The following is a 23,385-nucleotide window of genomic DNA, read 5'->3' as shown; positions in this document are numbered from 1 at the left end:
AATCTGGGTATTCCTCCAAAGCTCCATTGTCCTGAGTCTGCACAACTCTGCCAGGACCTAGGATCAAGGGAGATACTAAAGTGTTTTAGTACTATATCTCTTGACGCAATGATGAAAATAATCATGGCCTCCAAACCCTCAAGCTGCATACTGGACCCTATTCCAACTAAACTACTGAAAGAGCTGCTTCCTGTGCTTGGCCCTCCTATGTTGAACATAATAAACGTCTCTCTATCCACCGGATGTGTACCAAGCTCACTAAAAGTGGCAGTAATAAAGCCTCTCTTGAAAAAGCCGAATCTTGATCCAGAAATTATAAAAAACTATCGGCCTATATCGAATCTTCCATTCCTCTCCAAAATTTTAGAAAAAGCTGTTGCACAGCAACTCACTTCCTTCCTGAAGACAAACAATGTATACGAAACGCTTCAGTCTGGTTTTAGACCCCATCATAGCACTGAGACTGCACTTGTGAAGGTGGTAAATGACCTTTTAATGACGTCAGACCGAGGCTCTGCATCTGTCCTCGTGCTCCTAGATCTTAGTGCCGCTTTTGATACCATCGATCACCACATTCTTTTGGAGAGATTGGAAACCCAAATTGGTCTACATGGACAAGTTCTGGCCTGGTTTAGATCATATCTGTCGGAAAGATATCAGTTTGTCTCTGTGAATGGTTTGTCCTCTGACAAATCAATTGTAAATTTCGGTGTTCCTCAAGGTTCCGTTTTAGGACCACTATTGTTTTCACTATATATTTTACCTCTTGGGGATGTCATTCGAAAACATAATGTTAAATTTCACTGCTATGCAGACGACACACAGCTGTACATTTCAATGAAACATGGTGAAGCCCCAAAATTGCCCTCGCTAGAAGCCTGTGTTTCAGACATAAAGAAGTGGATGGCTGCAAACTTTCTACTTTTAAACTCGGACAAAACAGAGATGCTTGTTCTAGGTCCCAAGAAACAAAGAGATCTTCTGTTGAATCTGACAATTAATCTGGATGGTTGTACAGTCGTCTCAAATAAAACTGTGAAGGACCTCGGCGTTACTCTGGACCCTGATCTCTCTTTTGAAGAACATATCAAGACTGTTTCAAGGACAGCTTTTTTCCATCTACGTAACATTGCAAAAATCAGAAATTTTCTGTCCAAAAATGACGCAGAAAAATTAATCCATGCTTTTGTTACTTCTAGGCTGGACTACTGCAATGCTCTACTTTCCGGCTACCCGGATAAAGCACTAAATAAACTTCAGTTAGTGCTAAATACGGCTGCTAGAATCCTGACTAGAACCAAAAAATTTGATCATATTACTCCAGTGTTAGCCTCCCTACACTGGCTTCCTGTTAAGGCAAGGGCTGATTTCAAGGTTTTACTGCTAACCTACAAAGCATTACATGGGCTTGCTCCTACCTATCTTTCCGATTTGGTCCTGCCGTACATACCTACACGTACGCTACGGTCACAAGACGCAGGCCTCCTAATTGTCCCTAGAATTTCTAAGCAAACGGCTGGAGGTAGGGCTTTCTCCTATAGAGCTCCATTTTTATGGAATGGTCTGCCTACCAATGTGAGAGACGCAGACTCAGTCTCAACCTTTAAGTCTTTACTGAAGACTTATCTCTTCAGTAGGTCCTATGATTAAGTATAGTCTGGCCCAGGAGTGTGAAGGTGAACGGAAAGGCTGGAGCAACGAACCGCCCTTGCTGTCTCTGCCTTGCCGGTTCCCCTCTTTCCACTGGGATTCTCTGCCTCTAACCCTTTTACAGAGGCTGAGTCACTGGCCTACTGGTGTTCTTCCATGCCGTCCATGGGGGGGTGCGTCACTTGAGTGGGTTGAGTCACTGACGTGGTCTTCCTGTCTGGGTTGGCGCCCCCCCCTTGGGTTGTGCCATGGCGGAGATCGTTGTGGGCTATACTCGGCCTTGTCTTAGGACGGTAAGTTGGTGGTTGGAGACATCCCTCTAGTGGTGTGGGGGCTGTGCTTTGGCAAAGTGGGTGGGGTTATATCCTGCCTGTTTGGCCCTGTCCGGGGTATCATCGGATGGGGCCACAGTGTCTTCTGATCCCTCCTGTCTCAGCCTCCAGTATTTATGCTGCAGTAGTTTATGTGTCGGGGGCTAGGGTCAGTCTGTTACATCTGGAGTATTTCTCTTGTCTTATCCGGTGTCCTGTGTGTATTTAAATATGCTCTCTCTAATTCTCTCTTTCTCTCTTTCTGTCTTTCTCTCGGAGGACCTGAGCCCTAGGACCATGCCTCAGGACTACCTGGTATGATGACTCCTTGCTGTCCCCAGTCCACCTGGCCGTGCTGCTGCTCCAGTTTCAACTGTTCTGCCTGCGGCTATGGAACCCTGACCTGTTCACCGGACGTGCTTGTTGCACCCTCGACAACTACTATGATTATTATTATTTGACCATGCTGGTCATTTATGAACATTTTAACATTTTAACATTTTGACCATGTTCTGTTATAATATCCACCCTGCACAGCCAGAAGAGGACTGGCCACCCCTCATAGCCTGGTTCCTCTCTAGGTTTCTTCCTAGGTTTTTGGCCTTTCTAGGGAGTTTTTCCTAGGGAGTTTTTCCTAGCCACCGTGCTTCTTTCACATGCTTTGCTTGCTGTTTGGGGTTTTAGGCTGGGTTTCTGTACAGCACTTTGAGAATATCAGCTGATGTACGAAGGGCTATATAAAAATAAATTTGATTTGATTTGAATTAAAAAAGCATGTCAAATAAATGTGATGGTGATACTGCAGGATCATTGCGACTGTAAAAGATAGGGCTATAGGGACATATTCATACATATCAAACTTTCCTTCACAGTCTGCTTTGGATTATTTGATTGTCATACAGCATTATTTATTTTTTGCTTATTTTTTTGGGAGATGGAGAATATAAAGTTATTGACATACTCTTAACTTTTCAAACTTTTCTTTACAATCTGTTTTTGAAGAACTGATTTTTTTGTAATGACTAATCAGTAGTTGACATTATCATGGTAGAGTCAATTGCTTGCACATACGTATTGCTCTGAGGTGATTTCAGAACTTTTCAGTCATCATAACTCTCTCATTTGCTTTGATTTAACCACCTTTGCTGACCCCTACTCCATTGAAATTCACCAGCAGTTTTCCTTGATATGCAGTTCCTCCTTAAGTGTGTACTCTCAACCTATATTTAGTAAGATAAATCAGTAGGGATTATCATTAAGGTTGCCCTGCACTTAAATAAGAGCACAGCCAACTCTGCTGAATTCATGTTTCTTTGGTCATGAACTCTTAAATGTACAGGAAATGAATCTGCTTTTAAAGTAGTTACACAGAAATAAACCAGCATGAAATTAAAAGGACATGAGTATCAGAATGAGTAAAACATTCAGTGACACTGTTACTGCTCCTAAATATGAGTTTCACTAGGGCAGTGTGGAGGTCAAGGTCCATAATCCAATGCAGCTACAGTAACAAACCAAGCTTATTTGCGGACGTTCAGCTTCTAAAAATCTTAACTAGAAATGGTGTATGATAATCAAAATGTCAAATATTCTAAGGCAGAAAACTCATTATAAAATTTAAATAATTGAATCGTTATAAAACAGTCACTCTGAAATGTAATTTTTGTAACATTTTCCGTCACTATTGAAGAATATGTGATCTATCCATTTACAATATATTAGGAAAAAACTATATTATCCAATCAAAATGTCTTCCCTTCAAATGCTACCCACCTCAATCACAGAAAATGACAAATTGGAAACCAGAGTGTTGTGTGGAAATGACAAACACAATCTGTTGAATAGATTTCCCTAAATGTGTGGAAAACGCATTTAGGCTTAATGTGAAGATGACATTTTCACAGGTCTGCACTGCCAGTGTTATCTCAGAGGAAACACACGGCCATCTTTACAATTCAGTTATCTCAGAGGAAACACACGGCCATCTTTACAATTCAGTTATCTCAGAGGAAACACACGGCCATCTTTACAATTCAGTTATCTCAGAGGAAACACACGGCCATCTTTACAATTCAGTTATCTCAGAGGAAACACACGGCCATCTTTACAATTCAGTTATCTCAGAGGAAACACACGGCCATCTTTACAATTCAGTTATCTCAGAGGAAACACACGGCCATCTTTACAATTCCGTTATCTCAGAGGAAACACACGGCCATCTTTACAATTCAGTTATCTCAGAGGAAACACACAGCCATCTTTACAATTCCGTTATCTCAGAGGAAACACACAGCCATCTTTACAATTCAGTTATCTCAGAGGAAACACACAGCCATCTTTACAATTCCGTTATCTCAGAGGAAACACACAGCCATCTTTACAATTCCGTTATCTCAGAGGAAACACACAGCCATCTTTACAATTCAGTTATCTCAGAGGAAACACACAGCCATCTTTAGAATTCCGTTATCTCAGAGGAAACACACAGCCATCTTTACAATTCAGTTATCTCAGAGGAAACACACGGCCATCGTTACAATTCAGTTATCTCAGAGGAAACACACGGCCATCTTTACAATTCAGTTATCTCAGAGGAAACACACAGCCATCTTTACAATTCAGTTATCTCAGAGGAAACACACAGCCATCTTTACAATTCAGTTATCTCAGAGGAAACACACAGCCAAGGAGAAATATATAATGCCGTCTGAACTGTAGCAACCACAGTCATCACCGCCATCGTTTTCATCATATTTATCACCACAGTCATCATCCTAATTTTCCTCAGGATTAGGTGCGTCATCATCTTCTTCATCTTCATCATCATCATCGTCGTCACCATTATCATCTTCATCATTTGTTCAAGTGGAAAAAAAGTGTTAAGAGTCCCAAGATAGACTACTCTCCCTGATCAAACCAATAGTTTGTTTCATAAAGAAAGCAACCCAAGACAGATTACTCTCCCTGATCAAACCAGTAGTTTGTTTCATAAAGGAAGCAACCCAAGACAGATTACTCTCCCTGATCAAACCAGTAGTTTGTTTCATAAAGGAAGCAACCCAAGACAGATTACTCTCCCTGATCAAACCAGTAGTTTGTTTCATAAAGAAAGCAACCCAAGACAGATTACTCTCCTTGATCAAACCAGTAGTTTGTTTCATAAAGAAAGCAACCCAAGACAGATTACTCTCCTTGATCAAACCAGTAGTTTGTTTCATAAAGAAAGCAACCCAAGACAGATTACTCTCTCTGATCAAACCAGTAGTTTGTTTCATAAAGAAAGCAACCCAAGACAGATTACTCTCTCTGATCAAACCAGTAGTTTGTTTCATAAAGAAAGCAACCCAAGACAGATTATTCTCTCTGATCAAACCAGTAGTTTGTTTCATAAAGAAAGCAACCCAAGACAGATTACTCTCCCTGATCAAACCAATAGTTTGTTTCATAAAGAAAGCAACCCAAGACAGATTACTCTCTCTGATCAAACCAGTAGTTTGTTACATAAAGAAAGCAACAGCAGCATCTATATTTACCTGAAGTAGAAGAATATAGCCAGAGAGATCAGGAGGGAGGCTATGGATAAGGCATGACCCACAATCGCCATGTAGTACAGGATATAGGCCATCTGGAAAATACAGATACACCATATATTCAAACAAACAACACTATACAGTAGTGCATCAAGGACATTCATGACGTTCATTAACCCTGACTTCCATTTGCTACCTTGATGTAAACAAAATATGAAAGAGGGGAGACTAGGACATGGCCTTAACGTCTGCAGCACAGATGGTTTTAATCCATCCTCTAATCAGGTGTCTGAGCCACGCTTGAATAACGAATAGTCATAGCATTCTTTGTGTCCTCACAAAGGCCTTTCTAAGAAACCTGCGCTAGATGAGTCACAGGCGTCGTATTGAAGAGACCAAGGCACAGCGTGTTGAGTGCTCATCTTTTACTTTTAATGGAAGCACTTCACAAAGAAAAAACAAACGACAGCCAAACAGTTCTGTCAGGTATACAAACACACTAAACAGAAAGCAACCACCCACAAAACCCAAAGGAAAACAGGCTGCCTAAGTATGGCTTCCAATCAGAGACAATGAAAGACACCTGCCTCTGATTGGAAACCATACTTGGCCAAACATGGAAAACGAAACATAGAAATAGAAAACTAGAACAAATTCCCCTAGAAACAAACAAACCCCAAAACACACAAAGCAACCCCCCTGCCACGCCCTGACCATTCTACTATGGCAAATGACCCTTTTCACTGGTCAGGACGTGACAAGATGCAACAATCAGTGTTCTTTATTGGTCTGTTCCAATACAGAGGAACACATATTTGTCTGTCTGTGTCGCATTGCTAGGGTCAGACATTTTACTATGCATTGCTAGGGTCAGACATTTTACTATACATTGCTAGGGTCAGACGCTTTACTATGCATTGCTAGGGTCAGACGTTTTACTACTAGGGTCAGACGTTTTACTATGCATTGCTAGGGTCAGACGTTTTACTACTAGGGTCAGACGCTTTACTATGCATTGCTAGGGTCAGACGTTTTACTACTAGGGTCAGACGTTTTACTATGCATTGCTAGGGTCAGACGTTTTACTACTAGGGTCAGACGTTTTACTATGCATTGCTAGGGTCAGACGTTTTACTACTAGGGTCAGACGTTTTACTATGCATTGCTAGGGTCAGACGTTTTACTATGCATTGCTAGGGTCAGACATTTTACTATGCATTGCTAGGGTCAGACGTTTTACTATACATTGCTAGGGTCAGACGTTTTACTATGCATTGCTAGGGTCAGACATTTTACTACTAGGGTCAGACGTTTTACTATGCATTGCTAAGGTCAGACGTTTTACTATGCATTGCTAGGGTCAGATATTTTACTACTAGGGTCAGACGCTTTACTATGCATTGCTAGGGTCAGACGTTTTACTACTAGGGTCAGACGCTTTACTATGCATTGCTAGGGTCAGACGTTTTACTATGCATTGCTAGGGTCAGACATTTTACTATGCATTGCTAGGGTCAGACATTTTACTATGCATTGCTAGGGTCAGACATTTTACTACTAGGGTCAGACGCTTTACTATGCATTGCTAGGGTCAGACGCTTTACTATGCATTGCTAGGGTCAGACGTTTTACTATACATTGCTAGGGTCAGACGCTTTACTATGCATTGCTAGGGTCAGACGTTTTACTATGCATTGCTAGAGTCAGACGTTTTACTATGCATTGCTAGGGTCAGACGTTTTACTATGCATTGCTAGGGTCAGATATTTTACTATGCACTGCTAGGGTCAGACGTTTTACTATGCATTGCTAGGGTCAGACGTTTTACTATGCATTGCTAGGGTCAGACGTTTTACTATGCATTGCTAGGGTCAGACGTTTTACTATGCACTGCTAGGGTCAGACGTTTTACTATGCATTGCTAGGGTCAGACGTTTTACTATGCATTGCTAGGGTCAGACGTTTTACTATGCATTGCTCAGAAATAGAAACCTGTTTCCTCTATGACCTCCTCCATATCATGATTGTAAAATGTAATTGTGTGTAAGCATAGGTACATTTTACTGTACCATATTTACCATATCCAGCTCAATTTGACCAATTGTTCCCCCCTTGGTCTCCTCTGCATTGAAAATAACTGTATTATCGCCTTGTGAAAATGTCCCCTTATTGTGATTTGTAAAATAGGATCAAGTGTATGCTATAAATAGCACATGTATGGGATTGATGGATCACTCAGTGACAAACCTTACCTTCAGCTTGCCAGTAGTGTGGAAGTTACACAGCGTGTAGTTGGACCAAGTCCTATTGGAATCTGGGTGGCGGAACCACTGTCCTGATTCGCCACAGGTCTTTGTAGCTTTTTCTGATGAAACAATCAAGTAGGATTAATAATACACACTTTGAATATGTTTAACACTTAGCCACTTAAACAGAAACACAAACTGTACATGTCCATAAAGCTTTGCATCCACTTGACACCTCTTATAGCGCCTCTTATAGCCAGGCCTTACCTGTGGAGTCGAAGTCACGGAAATAGTTTGGGCAGTTCTGCCAGGTGACTGTCCCAGCAGGTGTATCATCCCAGCACAGCCAGCCATCCCAGGTCCGGTTACAGTACAGCCCTGTGCCGCCAACAGTGCACAACCAGACACAACACACTAATGAAGAACGTTGCTGGGTGAAAACAACTGTACATGAACTATTTGGCCACACTGTCGTCTGTCTACTGGCATAGTATGTTTATCTGAATTCTGAACAGTGTCATTGTTTGTCTCTGTGACTTGTGATCGTACCTGTCTTTATGGGTTCTTCTGATTGTGTGCTGTAACCCTGAAATTACTGAAAGTATTCTATTGTATTCCAATTATATTTAAGCAATAAGGCTAGAGGATGTGTGGTATATGGCCAATATACCATGGCTAAGGGCTGTTCTTATCTCCACAAAATAACTCTGGAGCTCTGTCAGAGTGACCATTGGGTTCTTTGTCACCTCCCTGACCAAGGCCCTTCTCCCCCGATTGCTCAGTTTGGCCGGGCGGCCAGCTCTAGGAAGAGTCTTGGTGGTTCTAAACTTTTTTTATTTAATAATGCTGGATGCCACTGTGTTCTTGGGGAACTTCAATTCTGCAGAAATCTTTTGGTACCCTTCCCCAGATCTGTGCCTCAACACAATCCTGTCTTTGAGCTCTACAGACAATTCCTTTGACCTCATGGCTTGGTGTTTGCTCTGACATGCACTGTCAACTGTGAAACCTTATATAGACAGATGTTTGCCTTTTCATATCATGTCCAATCAATTGAATTTACCACAGGTGGACTCCAATCAAGTTGTAGAAATATCTCAAGGATAATCAATGAAAGCAGGGTGTACCTGAGCTCAATTTCGAGGTATTTCTGTTTTTTATTTTTTATAAATTTGCAAAAAATTCTAAAAACCTGTTTTTGCTTTGCCATTATGGGTTGTTGTGTGTAAATTGATGAAAAAAAAATGATTGAATCCATTTTAGAATAAGGCTGTTTCGTAACAAAATGTTGAAAAAGTCAAGTGGTCTGAATACTTTCCAAATGCACTGTATCACAAACCCCCGAGGAGCCTTATTGCTATTATAAACTGGTTAACAACATAATTAGAGCAGTAAAAATAAATGTTTTGTCATATCCGTGGTATACGGCCTGATATACCATGGCTTTCAGCCAATCAGCATTCAGGGCCCAATCCACCCAGTTTATAATCTGGAATAATTCCACATACTGAGTATTAAAGTAGTGCACATCATCACTACCTGATTTGTTATACGGCTGATCTCTGTTCATCTTCTCAAAGCATTTGTATTGACCGTCGATGATCTTCTTCCTCTCCTCCTCCTCCTGACTGACCCTGGGGCTGACTGGAGTCTCCACAGTGGGCTCCACAGACCCTGGCTCTAGCAGACCATGGGGAGTCACATTCTGGCTGACTGGAGTCTCCACAGTGGGCTCCACAGACCCTGGCTCTAGCAGACCATGGGGAGTCACATTCTGGCTGACTGGAGTCTCCACAGTGGGCTCCACAGACCCTGGCTCTAGCAGACCATGGGGAGTCATCTTCTGGGGAAGAACAACATGTAACGGGACAGACACCATAAAGAAACACACAGAATACAGAATACAGGATTTCTATTTGTCAGTATCAGTGACTATATAAACAAAGATGTGTAGAATACAGTGTGAGGATCAGTGACTATATACACAAAGATGGGTAGAATACAGCGTGAGGATCAGTGACTATATAAACAAAGATGTGTAGAATACAGTGTGAGGATCAGTGACTATATACACAAAGATGGGTAGAATACAGTGTGAGGATCAGTGACTATATTAACAAAGATGGGTAGAATACAGTGTGAGGATCAGTGACTATATTAACAAAGATGGGTAGAATACAGTGTGAGGATCAGTGACTATATACACAAAGATGGGTAGAATACAGTGTGAGGATCAGTGACTATATTAACAAAGATGGGTAGAATACAGTGTGAGGATCAGTGACTATATACACAAAGATGGGTAGAATACAGTGTGAGGATCAGTGACTATATTAACAAAGATGGGTAGAATACAGTGTGAGGATCAGTGACTATATTAACAAAGATGGGTAGAATACAGTGTGAGGATCAGTGACTATATTAACAAAGATGGGTAGAATACAGTGTGAGGATCAGTGACTATATAAACAAAGATGGGTAGAATACAGTGTGAGGATCAGTGACTATATAAACAAAGATGGGTAGAATACAGTGTGAGGATCAGTGACTATATTAACAAAGATGGGTAGAATACAGTGTGAGGATCAGTGACTATATACACAAAGATGGGTAGAATACAGTGTGAGGATCAGTGACTATATTAACAAAGATGGGTAGAATACAGTGTGAGGATCAGTGACTATATTAACAAAGATGGGTAGAATACAGTGTGAGGATCAGTGACTATATAAACAAAGATGGGTAGAATACAGTGTGAGGATCAGTGACTATATACACAAATACATTTTTTTTTTTATACATTTGCAAAAAAAATTCAAACCTGTTTTCGCTTTGCCATTATGGGTTATTGTGGGTGGATTGATGAAGAAACATCATTATTTAATCCATTTTAGAATAAGACTGTGGATTTCTATTTGTCAGTGACTATCAGTGACTATAAAAACGTAGATAAATAAGTAATAGAAGAAGAACAAGCAAAAAACAATACAGACAAGATACAGAATAGGTAGGTGGGCCCAGAGTTGTTCCTGATCTAGAGACTAGACAAGGAAAAACTCCTGGCTCTAATTATGGCGTTAAACTATCAAAGGAATAATAACTTATTCCCAGTCCCAGACAGACCCGTACTATTTGGACCATTAATCAACAGAGAACGAATCAATCTCCAATTACCTTTAATTTGTCCTTGGAGAGCGTCAGACATTTGGACCAGGTCGTATTAATGGAGGGACTTTGGACCCAATTACCAGATTCATCACAATATTTTGACACTTTTCCTGCAAAAAAAATGTAATGGTGATTGTTAGCGGGGTAATTTGAGCTATGAGTAATGGCAACTAGGCAGCTGCTGAATGCATCAGGGTGATAGGGGCTAGTCATGAAGCCGCTGCTATAGCTATGCTGACTGGACTGTAATATCAACTGTCGAGTCAATAATTAGGCTTTTAGTGTTCTCATTTTGCTGTCAGACACCTTTTATTTATTTATTTAGAAATACACTATCGTTCAAAAGTTTGGGGTCACTTAGAAATGTCCTTATTTTTGAAAGAAAAGCAACAACAAATGTCCATTAAAATAACATCAAATTGATCAGAAAAACAGTGTAGACATTGTTAATGTTGTAATGACTATTGTAGCTGAAAACGGCGGATTTTTTATGGAATATCTACATAGACGTACAGAGGCCCATTATCAGTAACCATCACTCCTGTGTTCCAATGGCACATTGTGTTAGCTAATCCAAGTTTATAATTTTAAAAGGCTAATTGATCATTAGAAAACCCTTTTGCAAATATGTTGGCACATACTGTTGTTCTGATTAAATAAGCAATAAAACTGGCCTTTAGACTAGTTGAGTATCTGGAGCATCAGCATGGGTGGGTTCGATGACAGGCTCAAAATGGCCAGAAACAAAGAACTTTCTTCTGAAACTCGTCAGTCTATTCTTGTTCTGGGAAATGAAGGCTATTCCATGTGAGAAATTGGCAAGAACCTGAAGATCTGGTACAACGCTGTGTACTACTCCTTTCACAGAACAGCGCAAACTGGCTCTAACCAGAATAGAAAGAGGAGAGGGAGGCCCCAGTGCACAAATGAGCAAGAGGACAAGTACATTAGAGTGTCTTGTTTGAGAAACAGGATGCTGGCCTTCTAGGCAGAGTTCCTCTGTCCAGTGTCTATGTTCTTTTGCCCATCTTAATCTTCTCTTTTTATTGGCCATTCTGAGATATGGCTTTTTCTTTGCAACTCAGCATCCCGGAGTCGCCTCTTCACTGTTGATGTTGAGGACTTGTGAAGAGTCTGTTTCTTGACCTCTTGCTCAGTTGTGCACTGGGGCCTCCCATTCCTCTTTCTATTCTGGTTAGTGCCAGTTTGCGCTGTTCTGTGAAGGGAGTACTACACAGCGTTGTACGAGATCTTCAGAAGAAAGTTCTTTGTTTCTGACCCCAAACTTAGTGTATATATATATATACAGTACCAGTCAAAGGTTTGGATACACCTACTCATTCAAGGGTTTTTCTTTATTTGGACTATTTTCTACATTGCAGAATAATAGTGAAGACATCAAAACTATGAAATAACATATGGAATCATGTATTAACCAAAAAAGTGTTAAACAAATCAAAATATATTTGATATTTGAGATTCTTCAAAGTAGCCACCCTTTGCCTTAATGACAGCTTTGCACACCCTTGGAATTCTCTCAACCAGCTTCACCTGGAATACTTTTCCAACAGTCTTGAAGGAGCACTTGCTGGCTGCTTTTCCTTCACTCTGCGGTCCAACTCATCCCAAACCATCTCAATTGGGTTGAGGTCGGGTGATTGTGGAGGCCTGGTCATTGGATGCAGCATTCCATCACTCCCCTTGGTCAAATAGCCCTTACACAGCCTGGAGGTGTTTTGGGTCATTGTCCTGTTGAAAAACAAATGATAGTCCCACTAAGCGCAAACCAGATGGGATGGCGAATCACTGCAGAATGCTGTGGTAACCATGCTGGTTAATTGTGCCTTCAATTCTAAATAAATCACTGACAGTGTCACCAGCAAAGCACCCCACACCATCACACCTCCTCCTCCATGCTTCACGGTGGGAACCACCCATGCAGAGATCATCCGTGCACCTACTCTGCGTCTCACAAAGACAATGCGTTTGGAATCAAAAATCTCCAATTTGGACTCATCAGACCAAAGGACAGATTTCCACCGGTCTAATGTCCATTGCTTGTGTTTCTTGGCCCAAGCAAGTTTCTTCTTCTCATTGGTGTCCTTTAGTAGTGGTTTCTGTGCAGCAATTTGACCATGAAAGCCTGATTCACAGTCTCCAACAGTTGATGTTGAGATGTGTCTATTACTTGAACTCTGTGAAGCATTTATTTGGACTGCAATTTCTGAGGCTGGTAATTCTAAGGAACTTATCCTCTGCAGCAGAGGTAACTCTGGGTCTTCCTTTCCTGTGGCGGTCTTTATCAGAGCCAGTTTCATCATAGCGCTTGATGGTTTTTGCGACTGCACTTGAAGAAACTTTCGAAGTTCTTGAAATTTTCCGGATTGGCTGACCTTCATGTCTTAAAGTAATGATGGACTGTTGTTTCTCTTTGCTTATTTGAGCTGTTCTTGCCATAATATGGACTTGGTATTTTGCCAAATAGTGCTATCTTCTCAATACCTCCCCTACCTTGTCACAACACAACTGATTGGCTCAAACGCATTAAGAAGGAAAGAAATTCCACAAATTAACTTTTAACAAGGCACACCTATTAATTGAAATGCATTCCAGGTGACTACCTCATGAAGCTGGTTGAGAGAATGCCAAGTGTGTCCAAAGCTGTCATCAAGGCAAAGGGTGGCTACTTTGAAGAATCTCAAAAATAAAACATATTTTGATTTGTTTAACACTTTTTCGGGTTAGTACAGGATTCCATATGTGTTATTTCATGGTTTTGATGTCTTCACTATTATTCTACAATGTAGAAAATAGTATGAGTAGGTGTGTCCAAACTTTTCACTGGTACTGTATGGTAGACCGCTGTACCACTCGGGAGGCCCATATGTTGTCATTTCAATAACATATATGCTATCATATTGTTGTATCATATCAAATGTATGGTTTACCAAAACAGTGGCGGCTTTGCTGTTGTTTGCACTGCAGATTGCCCCTTTAAGTGTTACTCTGTTTCCCCTCACTACTCAATTGAGCATCACCACATTCCATAACACTGAGAGCCAGCTCCTTGCCATTCCATAACACTGAGAGCCAGCTCCTTGCCATTCCATAACACTGAGAGCCAGCTCCTTGCCATTCCATAACACTGAGAGCCAGCTCCTTGCCATTCCATAACACTGAGAGCCAGCTCCTTGCCATTCCATAACACTGAGAGCCAGCTCCTTGCCATTCCATAACACTGAGAGCCAGCTCCTTGCCATTCCATAACATTGAGAGCCAGCTCCTTGCCATTCCATAACACTGAGAGACAGTGGTGTAAAGTACTTAAGTAAAACTACTTTTGGGGTATCTGTACTTTACTTTACTATTTCAATTTATGGCAACTTTTACTTTTACTTCACTACATTCCTAAAGAAAATAATGTACTTTTTTCTCCATACATTTTTCCTGACACCCAAAAGTATTCGTTACATTTTGACAGGAAAATGGTCCAATTAACACACTTATCAAGAAAACATCCCTGGTCATCCGTACGGCCTCTGATCTGGCGGACTCACTAAACAAAAATGCTTCATTTGTAAATTATTTCTGAGTGTTGGTGCGTGCCCCAGGCTATCTGAAAATAATTTTAAAAAAAGTACATTGTCATGTCTGGTTTGCTTAATATAAGGAAGTTAAAATGATTTAGACTTTTACTTTTGATACGTAAGTACATTTTAGCAATTACATTTACTTTTGATACCAAATACTTTTAGACTTTTACTCAAGTAGTATTTTACTGGGTGACTTTCACTTTTACTTGAATCATTTTCCATTAAGATATCTTAACTTTTACTCAAGTACGACAATTGAGTACTTTTTCCACCACTGCTGAGAGCCAGCTCCTTGTCATTCAACAAATTCACCACCAAAGCTAAAAACACTTAAGATTTAAGTCATGGGCATCACATACGTTTTTATTATACCAGACTTAAGGGGAACTCTTTTCTGCTGTAATCCCTAAAGTGTGAGTTGAATCTCCTGTTGATTAATGCCTGAGATCATGATGTTCCCTCTCTGAGAGTACGCTAACCCAGCAACCTGTCCTACCCCAGCAGCTAATCAACGGTTACATAAAACCCAGCAGAGCTTTCACAGACACCTGGCTTCAACCGAGCCTATGAAGGATGACCTCATTAGGAAGCTTGCTGCATCACCAGCCATATTAATCTAATTGCAGTTGTAAAGTGTCACTGGTCAGATCAAGGCCCATTTGCAAAAAAACATCTCAGAGTAGGAGTACTGATCTACGATCAGTTTTGCCTTTTAGATCACACTGATTTAAATGACATGCACAGGGAAAACCTGATCCTAGATTGATGTGTTTGATACATACGGCCCCTGGGCTGCAGATCTAGGACCAGGTCCCCCCTGTCCAAATAATCATATTCATTATGATCTAAAAGGTAAAATTGATCCAAGATCAAAACTCAGGTGAACCCAGGTGCAGAAAGGGAAAGGGAAAGTAAAGGGGGATACCTAGTCAGTTGCACAACTGAATGCCTTCAAACGCATTTAACCGAACCCATCATTCCTACAGATACCTTTGGTCAAGAGGACCTCTAGCCACCCATATCATCTCCATAAACTAGCTTCTAGTAAACCTTACCATCTCTATAATCTAGTCTCTAGTCACCCCTACCATCTCTATAATCTAGTCTCAAGTCACCCCATCATCTCTATAATCTAGTCTCTTGTCACCCCATCATCTCTATAATATAATCTATAGTTACCCCTATCATCTCTATAATATAATCTATAGTTACCCTTATCATCTCTATAATCTAGTCACCCTGTGAAGCAGAAACCGAGGCGGAGGATCGGACAGTGAGGAGACAGACAGGATGTTCTGGTGCTCACTTCTCTTAGAAGTTTTATTGACAATAGGTGCAGGACGAATTGACCAATAAACTTTGTACAGAAGGTAACAAAAAGGATGTTGACAAAGACGTGAATAAATCAACGATATTCTCAGTTTAAACTATTCCGGCAACAACTCTTTGCCTATAACCAAACTCAGGTATAACTCTACTCTAGCCAACATGTTGCCTGCCCAGCCTGCCGTCCCCCAGGCAAAGGTCAACTGAGGACCTAAGAACTCTTTACAGGAACTCCCTTCCACTAGGAATGTTCCATCACGATAGCCCCAAAACACATTTCTACCATAAATGTGTAATTTCCCATGGACATACAGTATATCATAAACAACAGTTTTACATAAACACACACTTCAATAACTTGTGCCATAACTTCTTTAAGTCTCACAATACACATTCATGAAGTAATTCACCCCCGGGATAATTCCTCACTTTGTTTATTCCCGTCAACCAATAAATGTTCCTTGATGACTCGTAGACTAATTTGAGCTATGTGTAATGCACACCGGCACTTCAACAAGGAAACAAACACATCAGGTAGGTAACATTATATGATTATTCTCTACCAACACTCGTTATTCGTCAAAAATATTTCACATTGCTAGAGCATGTACATTTTAAATGGGAAGCTTTATACACTGTAGAAACATGGTTAACAAGTTACATTGCTTTAGTTACTGGCGTGCATAACAAACACTCGACTTTGGCGCCTTACGTCACAGTATTGTTGACAAACGTAATGCGCTACTCTAGCCAACATATTCTATTTTGTTTCAGGATTTTTGGCTATACCTTGAAGAGATACAATAACTAGTCTTTCTCCAACCAATCATTTGTTTCATTGTCTATAAATCACAGACATGCGCTCCATGACACACCCCTATCATCTCTATAATCTAGCCTCTAGTCCCCCCTATAATCTCTATAATCTAGTTTCTAGTCACCCCTATCATCTCTATAATCTATCTTCTAGTCACCCCGTCATCTCTATAATCTAACCTCTAGTCCCCCCTATCATCTCTATAATCTAGCCTCTAGTCCCCCCTATAATCTCTATATTCTAACCTCTAGTCACCCCTATCATCTCTATAATCTAGCATCTAGTCCCCCCCATCATCTCTATAATCTAACCTCTAGTCACCCCTATCATCTCTATAATCTAGTCTCTAGTCACCCCATCATCTCTATAATCTAGTCTCTAGTCACCCCTATCATTTCTATAATCTAACCTCTAGTAACCCCTAACATCTCTGTAATCTTGTCACCCCCATAATCTCTATAATTGAGTCCCTAGTCACCCCTATCATCTCTGTAATCTAACCTCTAGTCACCCCTAACATCTCTGTAATCTTGTCACCCCCATAATCTCTATAATTGAGTCCCTAGTCACCCCTAACATCTCTATAATCTAGTCTCTTGTCACCACTATCATCTCTATAATCTAACCTCTAGTCACCCCTATCATCTCTATAATCTAGTCACCCCTATCATCTCTATAATCTAGTCTCTAGTCACCCCTATCATCTCTATAATCTAGTCTCTAGTCACCCCATCATCTCTATAATCTAGTCCCTAGTCACCCCTATCATCTCTGTAATCTAACCTCTAGTCACCCCTAACATCTCTGTAATCTTGTCACCCCCATAATCTCTATAATTGAGTCCCTAGTCACCCCTAACATCTCTATAATCTAGTCTCTTGTCACCACTATCATCTATATAATCTAACCTCTAGTCACCCCTATCATCTCTATAATCTAGTCACCCCATCATCTCTATAATCTAGTCTCTAGTCACCCCATCATCTCTATAATCTAGTCTATAGTTACCCCTATCATCTCTATAATCTAGTCTCTAGTCACCCCATCATCTCTATAATCTAGTCTCTAGTCACCCCATCATCTCTATAATCTAGTCTCTAGTCACCCCTATCATCTCTATAATCTAGTCTATAGTCACCCCATCATCTCTATAATCTAGTCTCTTGTCACCCCATCATCTCTATAATCTAACCTCTAGTCACCCCATCATCTCTATAATCTAGTCTCTAGTCACCCCTATCATCTCTATAATCTAGTCTCTAACATCTAGTCACCCCATCATCTCTATAATCTAGTCTCTAGTCACCCATATCATCTCTATAATCTAGTCTATAGTCACCCCTATCATCTCTATAATCTAGTCTCTTGTCACCCCATCATCTCTATAATCTAGTCTCTAGTCACCCCTATCATCTCTATAATCTAGTCTCTAACGTCTAGTCACCCCATCATCTCTATAATCTAGTCTATAGTCACCCCATCATCTCTATAATCTAGTCTCTAGTCACCCCATCATCTCTATAATCTAGTCTATAGTCACCCCATCATCTCTATAATCTAGTCTATAGTCACCCCATCATCTCTATAATCTAGTCTATAGTCACCCCATCATCTCTATAATCTAGTCTATAGTTACCCCATCATCTCTATAATCTAGTCTATAGTCACCCCATCATCTCTATAATCTAGTCTCTTGTCACCCCATCATCTCTATAATCTACCCTCTAGTCACCCCATCATCTCTATAATCTAGTCTCTTGTCACCCCATCATCTCTATAATCTAGTCTCTAGTCACCCCTATCATCTCTATAATCTAGTCTCTAACGTCTAGTCACCCCATCATCTCTATAATCTAGTCTATAGTTACCCCTATCATCTCTATAATCTAGTCTATAGTCACCCCTATCATCTCTATAATCTAGTCTATAGTCACCCTATCATCTCTATAATCTAGTCTATAGTTACCCCTATCATCTCTATAATCTAGTCTATAGTCACCCTATCATCTCTATAATCTAGTCTATAGTTACCCCTATCATCTCTATAATCTAGTCTATAGTCACCCTATCATCTCTATAATCTAGTCTATAGTTACCCCTATCATCTCTATAATCTACCCTATCACCTGTGGCCTGGCCAATTCCCTCTGCAGAGATTGTGTCATTTATCAGCGTTTAGTCTTACCAGAGATGTCCAGGCCAGGGTAGTCTGGGCAGTTCTGTGTGGCGTAGGTCCCCACCGGAGTCTCATCCCAACACAGCAAGCCATCCCACATACGGCTACAGAACACACCTGCATCAGTGAGAATGACTTTAATGTCTATGCCTGTATATTTATAACACTTTAGGCTACCTCCCTATTGCTAAACCATGTGTTAACGATTCATGTCGAAACCTTTTATTTACATTTGAGTCATTTAGTAGATGCTCAGTGCCTCTAACACTTTCCATAGGCCTAATAGCTGAGATGCTCCTTCCATTTAGCATATGCTATGGTTCTTTTACAGTCCTATATCACTGCACTTGGGTCCTGGTAACAACATCTCTATTACTTATAGCATCAATGGAGCACTGATTACACATCCATCCACTAAGCATTACGCAACCAAGGTCATAGCATCAACACAAGTGCTTTCTCAAAGTGCCCCAGTAATCAGATCAAAGGTCATAGCATCAACACTAGTGCTTTCTCAAAGTGCCCCAGTAATCAGATCAAAGGTCATAGCATCAACACTAGTGCTTTTTCAAGGAGCCCCAGTAATCAGATCCCAGTCTCCCAGTAACTAGTGTGATTAGATTAAAAGGGTAATCTGGGATTGGTACATCCATTTTTGGACTTTGAAATGATTGATTTGTGCTTTACCTGTTCTGTTGTGCTGCTGATCTCGGCTGAACAGTTCAAGACATTTGTATTGACCCTCGGTCATGGTCTGCCTCTCGTCCTCCATTATGGTCAGGACAGGCCTGAGAGATGTGTCTGGGCTAGCAGGCTCAGAGCTGGTCTCCCTGGCAACAGTTCCGCTCTGCAAAAACACAACAACCACTTCATCTTACCAAAATAGAGCTATCGAACACCTAAGTGACTGGCTAGTGATGTACTGTACGTGTAGGTTGCACTTAGGCTGTGCTGCCCTGAAACTAATTGCCCTGAGCTTAATCAAGTTGTATTGTGTTGTGACTATTGGCATGCTTGTCTTTCAACAGGCAATGTGTAAGGGTCTGGTACACAGAACTAGAATGAGTAATTCTATTGCTATGGTTTAGTATTGGTATTGTGAGAGTGATTTATTGACAGTATACTCCTACATGCATTGCTGATTCATGCTAAAAGCAATAGACAAATAGTCTCATCTTGTGCATTTCTCAAGTGAGTGTCATAATGCTGTACTTGAAATGTGCGTTGGCGTGGTTACCGATGACTAGCATACAAGAACCCTTATATGAATAGAATGAGAGCCTCTCTCTGATCCTGTCTGTTCTCCTATTGTGTGGTTTGGAAAAGAGGCTTGAAAACCATGGGAGCTCGTCTCGTCTCCAAAGCTGATATACTGTAGATAACGCTTCTCTGCACACAGACGAGAAGGAAATCAAGATTCAAATAGCAGCTGTGTCCAACAATGTGTCGTCAGGAGTGTGACTCATCTCTCCTAATATTTTGACAAAGAATGAATCCACTCAAAGCGCCAGGGCTTGTCCTCTCTCTCTCGTTCTCTCATTTTCACAATTTTTTTCTCTCTCTCTCTATGATGAGTGAGCAGAAGATGTGTAAATGAACGGGTATTACTTAATATAAATTAACTAAGCCATCATGAAATCCAGGCATATGCTTGTGGTTAAAGGGATTATTTTTGAGTATACTGTATGTTACATTTACATTTACATTTAAGTCATTTAGCAGAACCTCTTATCCAGAGCGACTTACAAATTGGTGCATTCACCTTATGATATCCAGTGGAACAACCACTTTACAATAGTGCATCTAAATCTTTTAAGGGGGGGGGGTTAGAAGGATTACTTATGTTCATTTGGGCCTTTGGAAATATGATTCTCTCTCTCGCTCTCTCTCTCTGTGTGTTTGTTTCTCTCTTTCTCTTTCTTTCTTTGTCACGATCGTCGTACAACGCGGACCAAGTCGCAGCGTGTGTTGAGTTCGACATCTTTATTTGCAGTGAAAACTTAAACAAAAAACAATAAACATACAACGACCGTGAACTACGTGGTGCTGAATGCACTCACACAAAACAATATCCCACAAATGCAGGTGGGAGAAAGGGCTTCCTAAATACGATCCCCAATTAGAGGCAATGATTACCAGCTGCCTCTAATTGGGAACCATACAAACCACCAACATAGAAAAAGAATGACTAGAACACCCCCTTAGTCACGCTCTGACCTAAACACCATAGAGAACCAAGGGCTCTCTATGGTCAGGGCGTGACATTCTTGCTCTCTCTGTCTCTCTCTCTGTCTCTCTCTCTCTCTCTCTCTCTCTCTGTGTTTCTCTCTCTTTCTTCCTTGCTCTCTCTCTCGCTCTCTCTCGCACACTTTAATTAATTTACATGAATATTAACACAATAGCTTGGAAAGCTCCCACCCGCCCTACCCTCCTCCTTCATCTCTCCTTTCTCTTTTTTATTACTTTCATCTCTTCTCGTTTAACTTTCAGAGCGTTCTTTTCCTTTTCCAGGAAAATGTACATCAGTCTTACCTGACAATTCAAAGCATACTGAGCTACAGACACTAAAACAAAATGAAGGAGGGGGGAGATTTAGATTTTCGTCTGAGAGAGTTTTCGGAATATTGATGATGTCCCATGTAGCAGTTTAGCAGCCGTACATATGATGTCACTCCAAACATTGAAGTAAATGACGTCATACATACGACCACCAGGCCACCACCAATGTCAGCTTTAAAGCTAAAAAAAAAATCAAAAATCTCTTTCAGACAGTGAGTAAACCTCACATGTCCGTAAAGGTCATTCCTCTTTCATTTCTTCCACGTATCCTGCTGAAATAAGAGAGTTACTGAAATAAGAGAGTTACTGAAATAAGAGTGTTACTGAAATAGAGCTTTACTGAAATAGAGTGTTACTGAAACAGAGCTTTACTGAAATAGAGTGTTACTGAAATAGAGCTTTACTGAAATAGAGTGCTACTGAAACAGAGCTTTACTGAAATAGAGTGTTACTGAAACAGAGCTTTACTGAAATAGAGTGTTACTGAAACAGAGCTTTACTGAAATAGAGTGTTACTGAAATAGAGCTTTACTGAAATAGAGTGTTACTGAAACAGAGCTTTACTGAAATAGAGTGTTACTGAAATAGAGCTTTACTGAAATAGAGTGTTACTGAAATAGAGCTTTACTGAAATAGAGTGTTACTGAAACAGAGCTTTACTGAAATAGAGTGTTACTGAAACAGAGCTTTACTGAAATAGAGTGTTACTGAAACAGAGCTTTACTGAAATAGAGTGTTACTGAAACAGAGCTTTACTGAAATAGAGTGTTACTGAAATAGAGCTTTACTGAAATAGAGTGTTACTGAAATAGAGCTTTACTGAAATAGAGTGTTACTGAAACAGAGCTTTACTGAAATAGAGTGTTACTGAAACAGAGCTTTACTGAAATAGAGTGTTACTGAAACAGAGCTTTACTGAAATAGAGTGTTACTGAAATAGAGCTTTACTGAAATAGAGTGTTACTGAAATAGAGCTTTACTGAAATAGCGTGTTACTGAAACAGAGCTTTACTGAAATAGCGTGTAACTGAGAGCTTTTCTGGAAACAAAGAAAACAAATGCAAGTGCAAGAACATCTGAGAGATTAAAGAGATCAGTATGAATTTACCTTCTTACACTCAGCCAGGCAGGCTAATTTAATGTAATATAATTACATGGTACGAACACTTATCGACAGCCAATTTATCATCAGGTGATCATACAGATGAATAGAAGACCAAAGGTACAAAGGTATTATTATCAGTACAAAGGTCCTAGTTGAGCCAACCTGTTGCTGTACCGATCAAGAAGTTCACCAATACAAGTAAAGGCGAACATATGAAATAAAACATCTGGAATCCAATTTGTTGACAAAGAAAACTAATTTCTACATGCCTTACCTGGGCATGTTCAATAACAAACTGTAACTACATGAACGCTCTAATAAATTACCATCACCATCATATCGCTTTGCATCTCATGAATATTTAATTAGGCTGATATCTTCTGACTTGATAACAGTGAGTTTCAATGTCATAAAGAAACAAAAAGCAAAGACCCTGGCATTTGTGCTGAAGGTCATTTGTTTTCTGTCTATGGCAGCTGACCATTATGGGTTAATGAATCTACACACACACACACACACACACACACACACACACACACACACACACACACACACACACACACACACACACACACACACACCAGCCTCTGCCAGTCATAGACAGTATATGCAGAGCTTTAGCATCATGGCTGAAAGACCTCCAGGCTTTTAGGTCATCCATCCCACTGGGCACAAACTGGTTGAATCAACGTTGTTTTAATGTAATTTGTCAACGTATTGTGACGTCGAATCTGCGGGGAAAATACATTGGATTTGCAAAAAGTCATAAATGTAAACTGTTGTTTTGAGTGTGAAATTTCAACAATAGGATTATGACATCATGGTAACCAATTTCCAGCATAGACAAATGAAAAATGGGAACACTGTTTTGACTTTACGGCTGTGTTACATTATCTAGTGGAAA

The 23,385-nt window shown here is 40.4% G+C and overlaps 1 protein-coding gene across 1 annotated transcript in view; it reads right to left on the bottom strand.

The window, feature by feature from the left end:
* The window catches only part of LOC106588943 (calcitonin gene-related peptide type 1 receptor), an 82,201-nt gene that overhangs the window by 28,793 nt on the left and 30,023 nt on the right, over positions 1-23,385 (bottom strand). Inside the window, exons 3-9 of the mRNA XM_045709736.1 lie at positions 19,505-19,664; positions 18,827-18,934; positions 10,912-11,015; positions 9,277-9,580; positions 8,005-8,115; positions 7,744-7,856; positions 5,495-5,586 (exon numbers count right to left, since the gene is read on the bottom strand). Coding sequence (XP_045565692.1) covers positions 5,495-5,586; positions 7,744-7,856; positions 8,005-8,115; positions 9,277-9,580; positions 10,912-11,015; positions 18,827-18,934; positions 19,505-19,664 — 992 coding nt within the window. The remainder of the gene's footprint in view (positions 1-5,494; positions 5,587-7,743; positions 7,857-8,004; positions 8,116-9,276; positions 9,581-10,911; positions 11,016-18,826; positions 18,935-19,504; positions 19,665-23,385) is intronic.

This window comes from Salmo salar, chromosome ssa27 (assembly GCF_905237065.1).
Source record: "Salmo salar chromosome ssa27, Ssal_v3.1, whole genome shotgun sequence".
NCBI lineage: Eukaryota > Metazoa > Chordata > Actinopteri > Salmoniformes > Salmonidae > Salmo > Salmo salar.
Note: the sequence above shows the minus strand (reverse complement) of the source record. Positions and strands in the feature narration are given on the sequence as shown.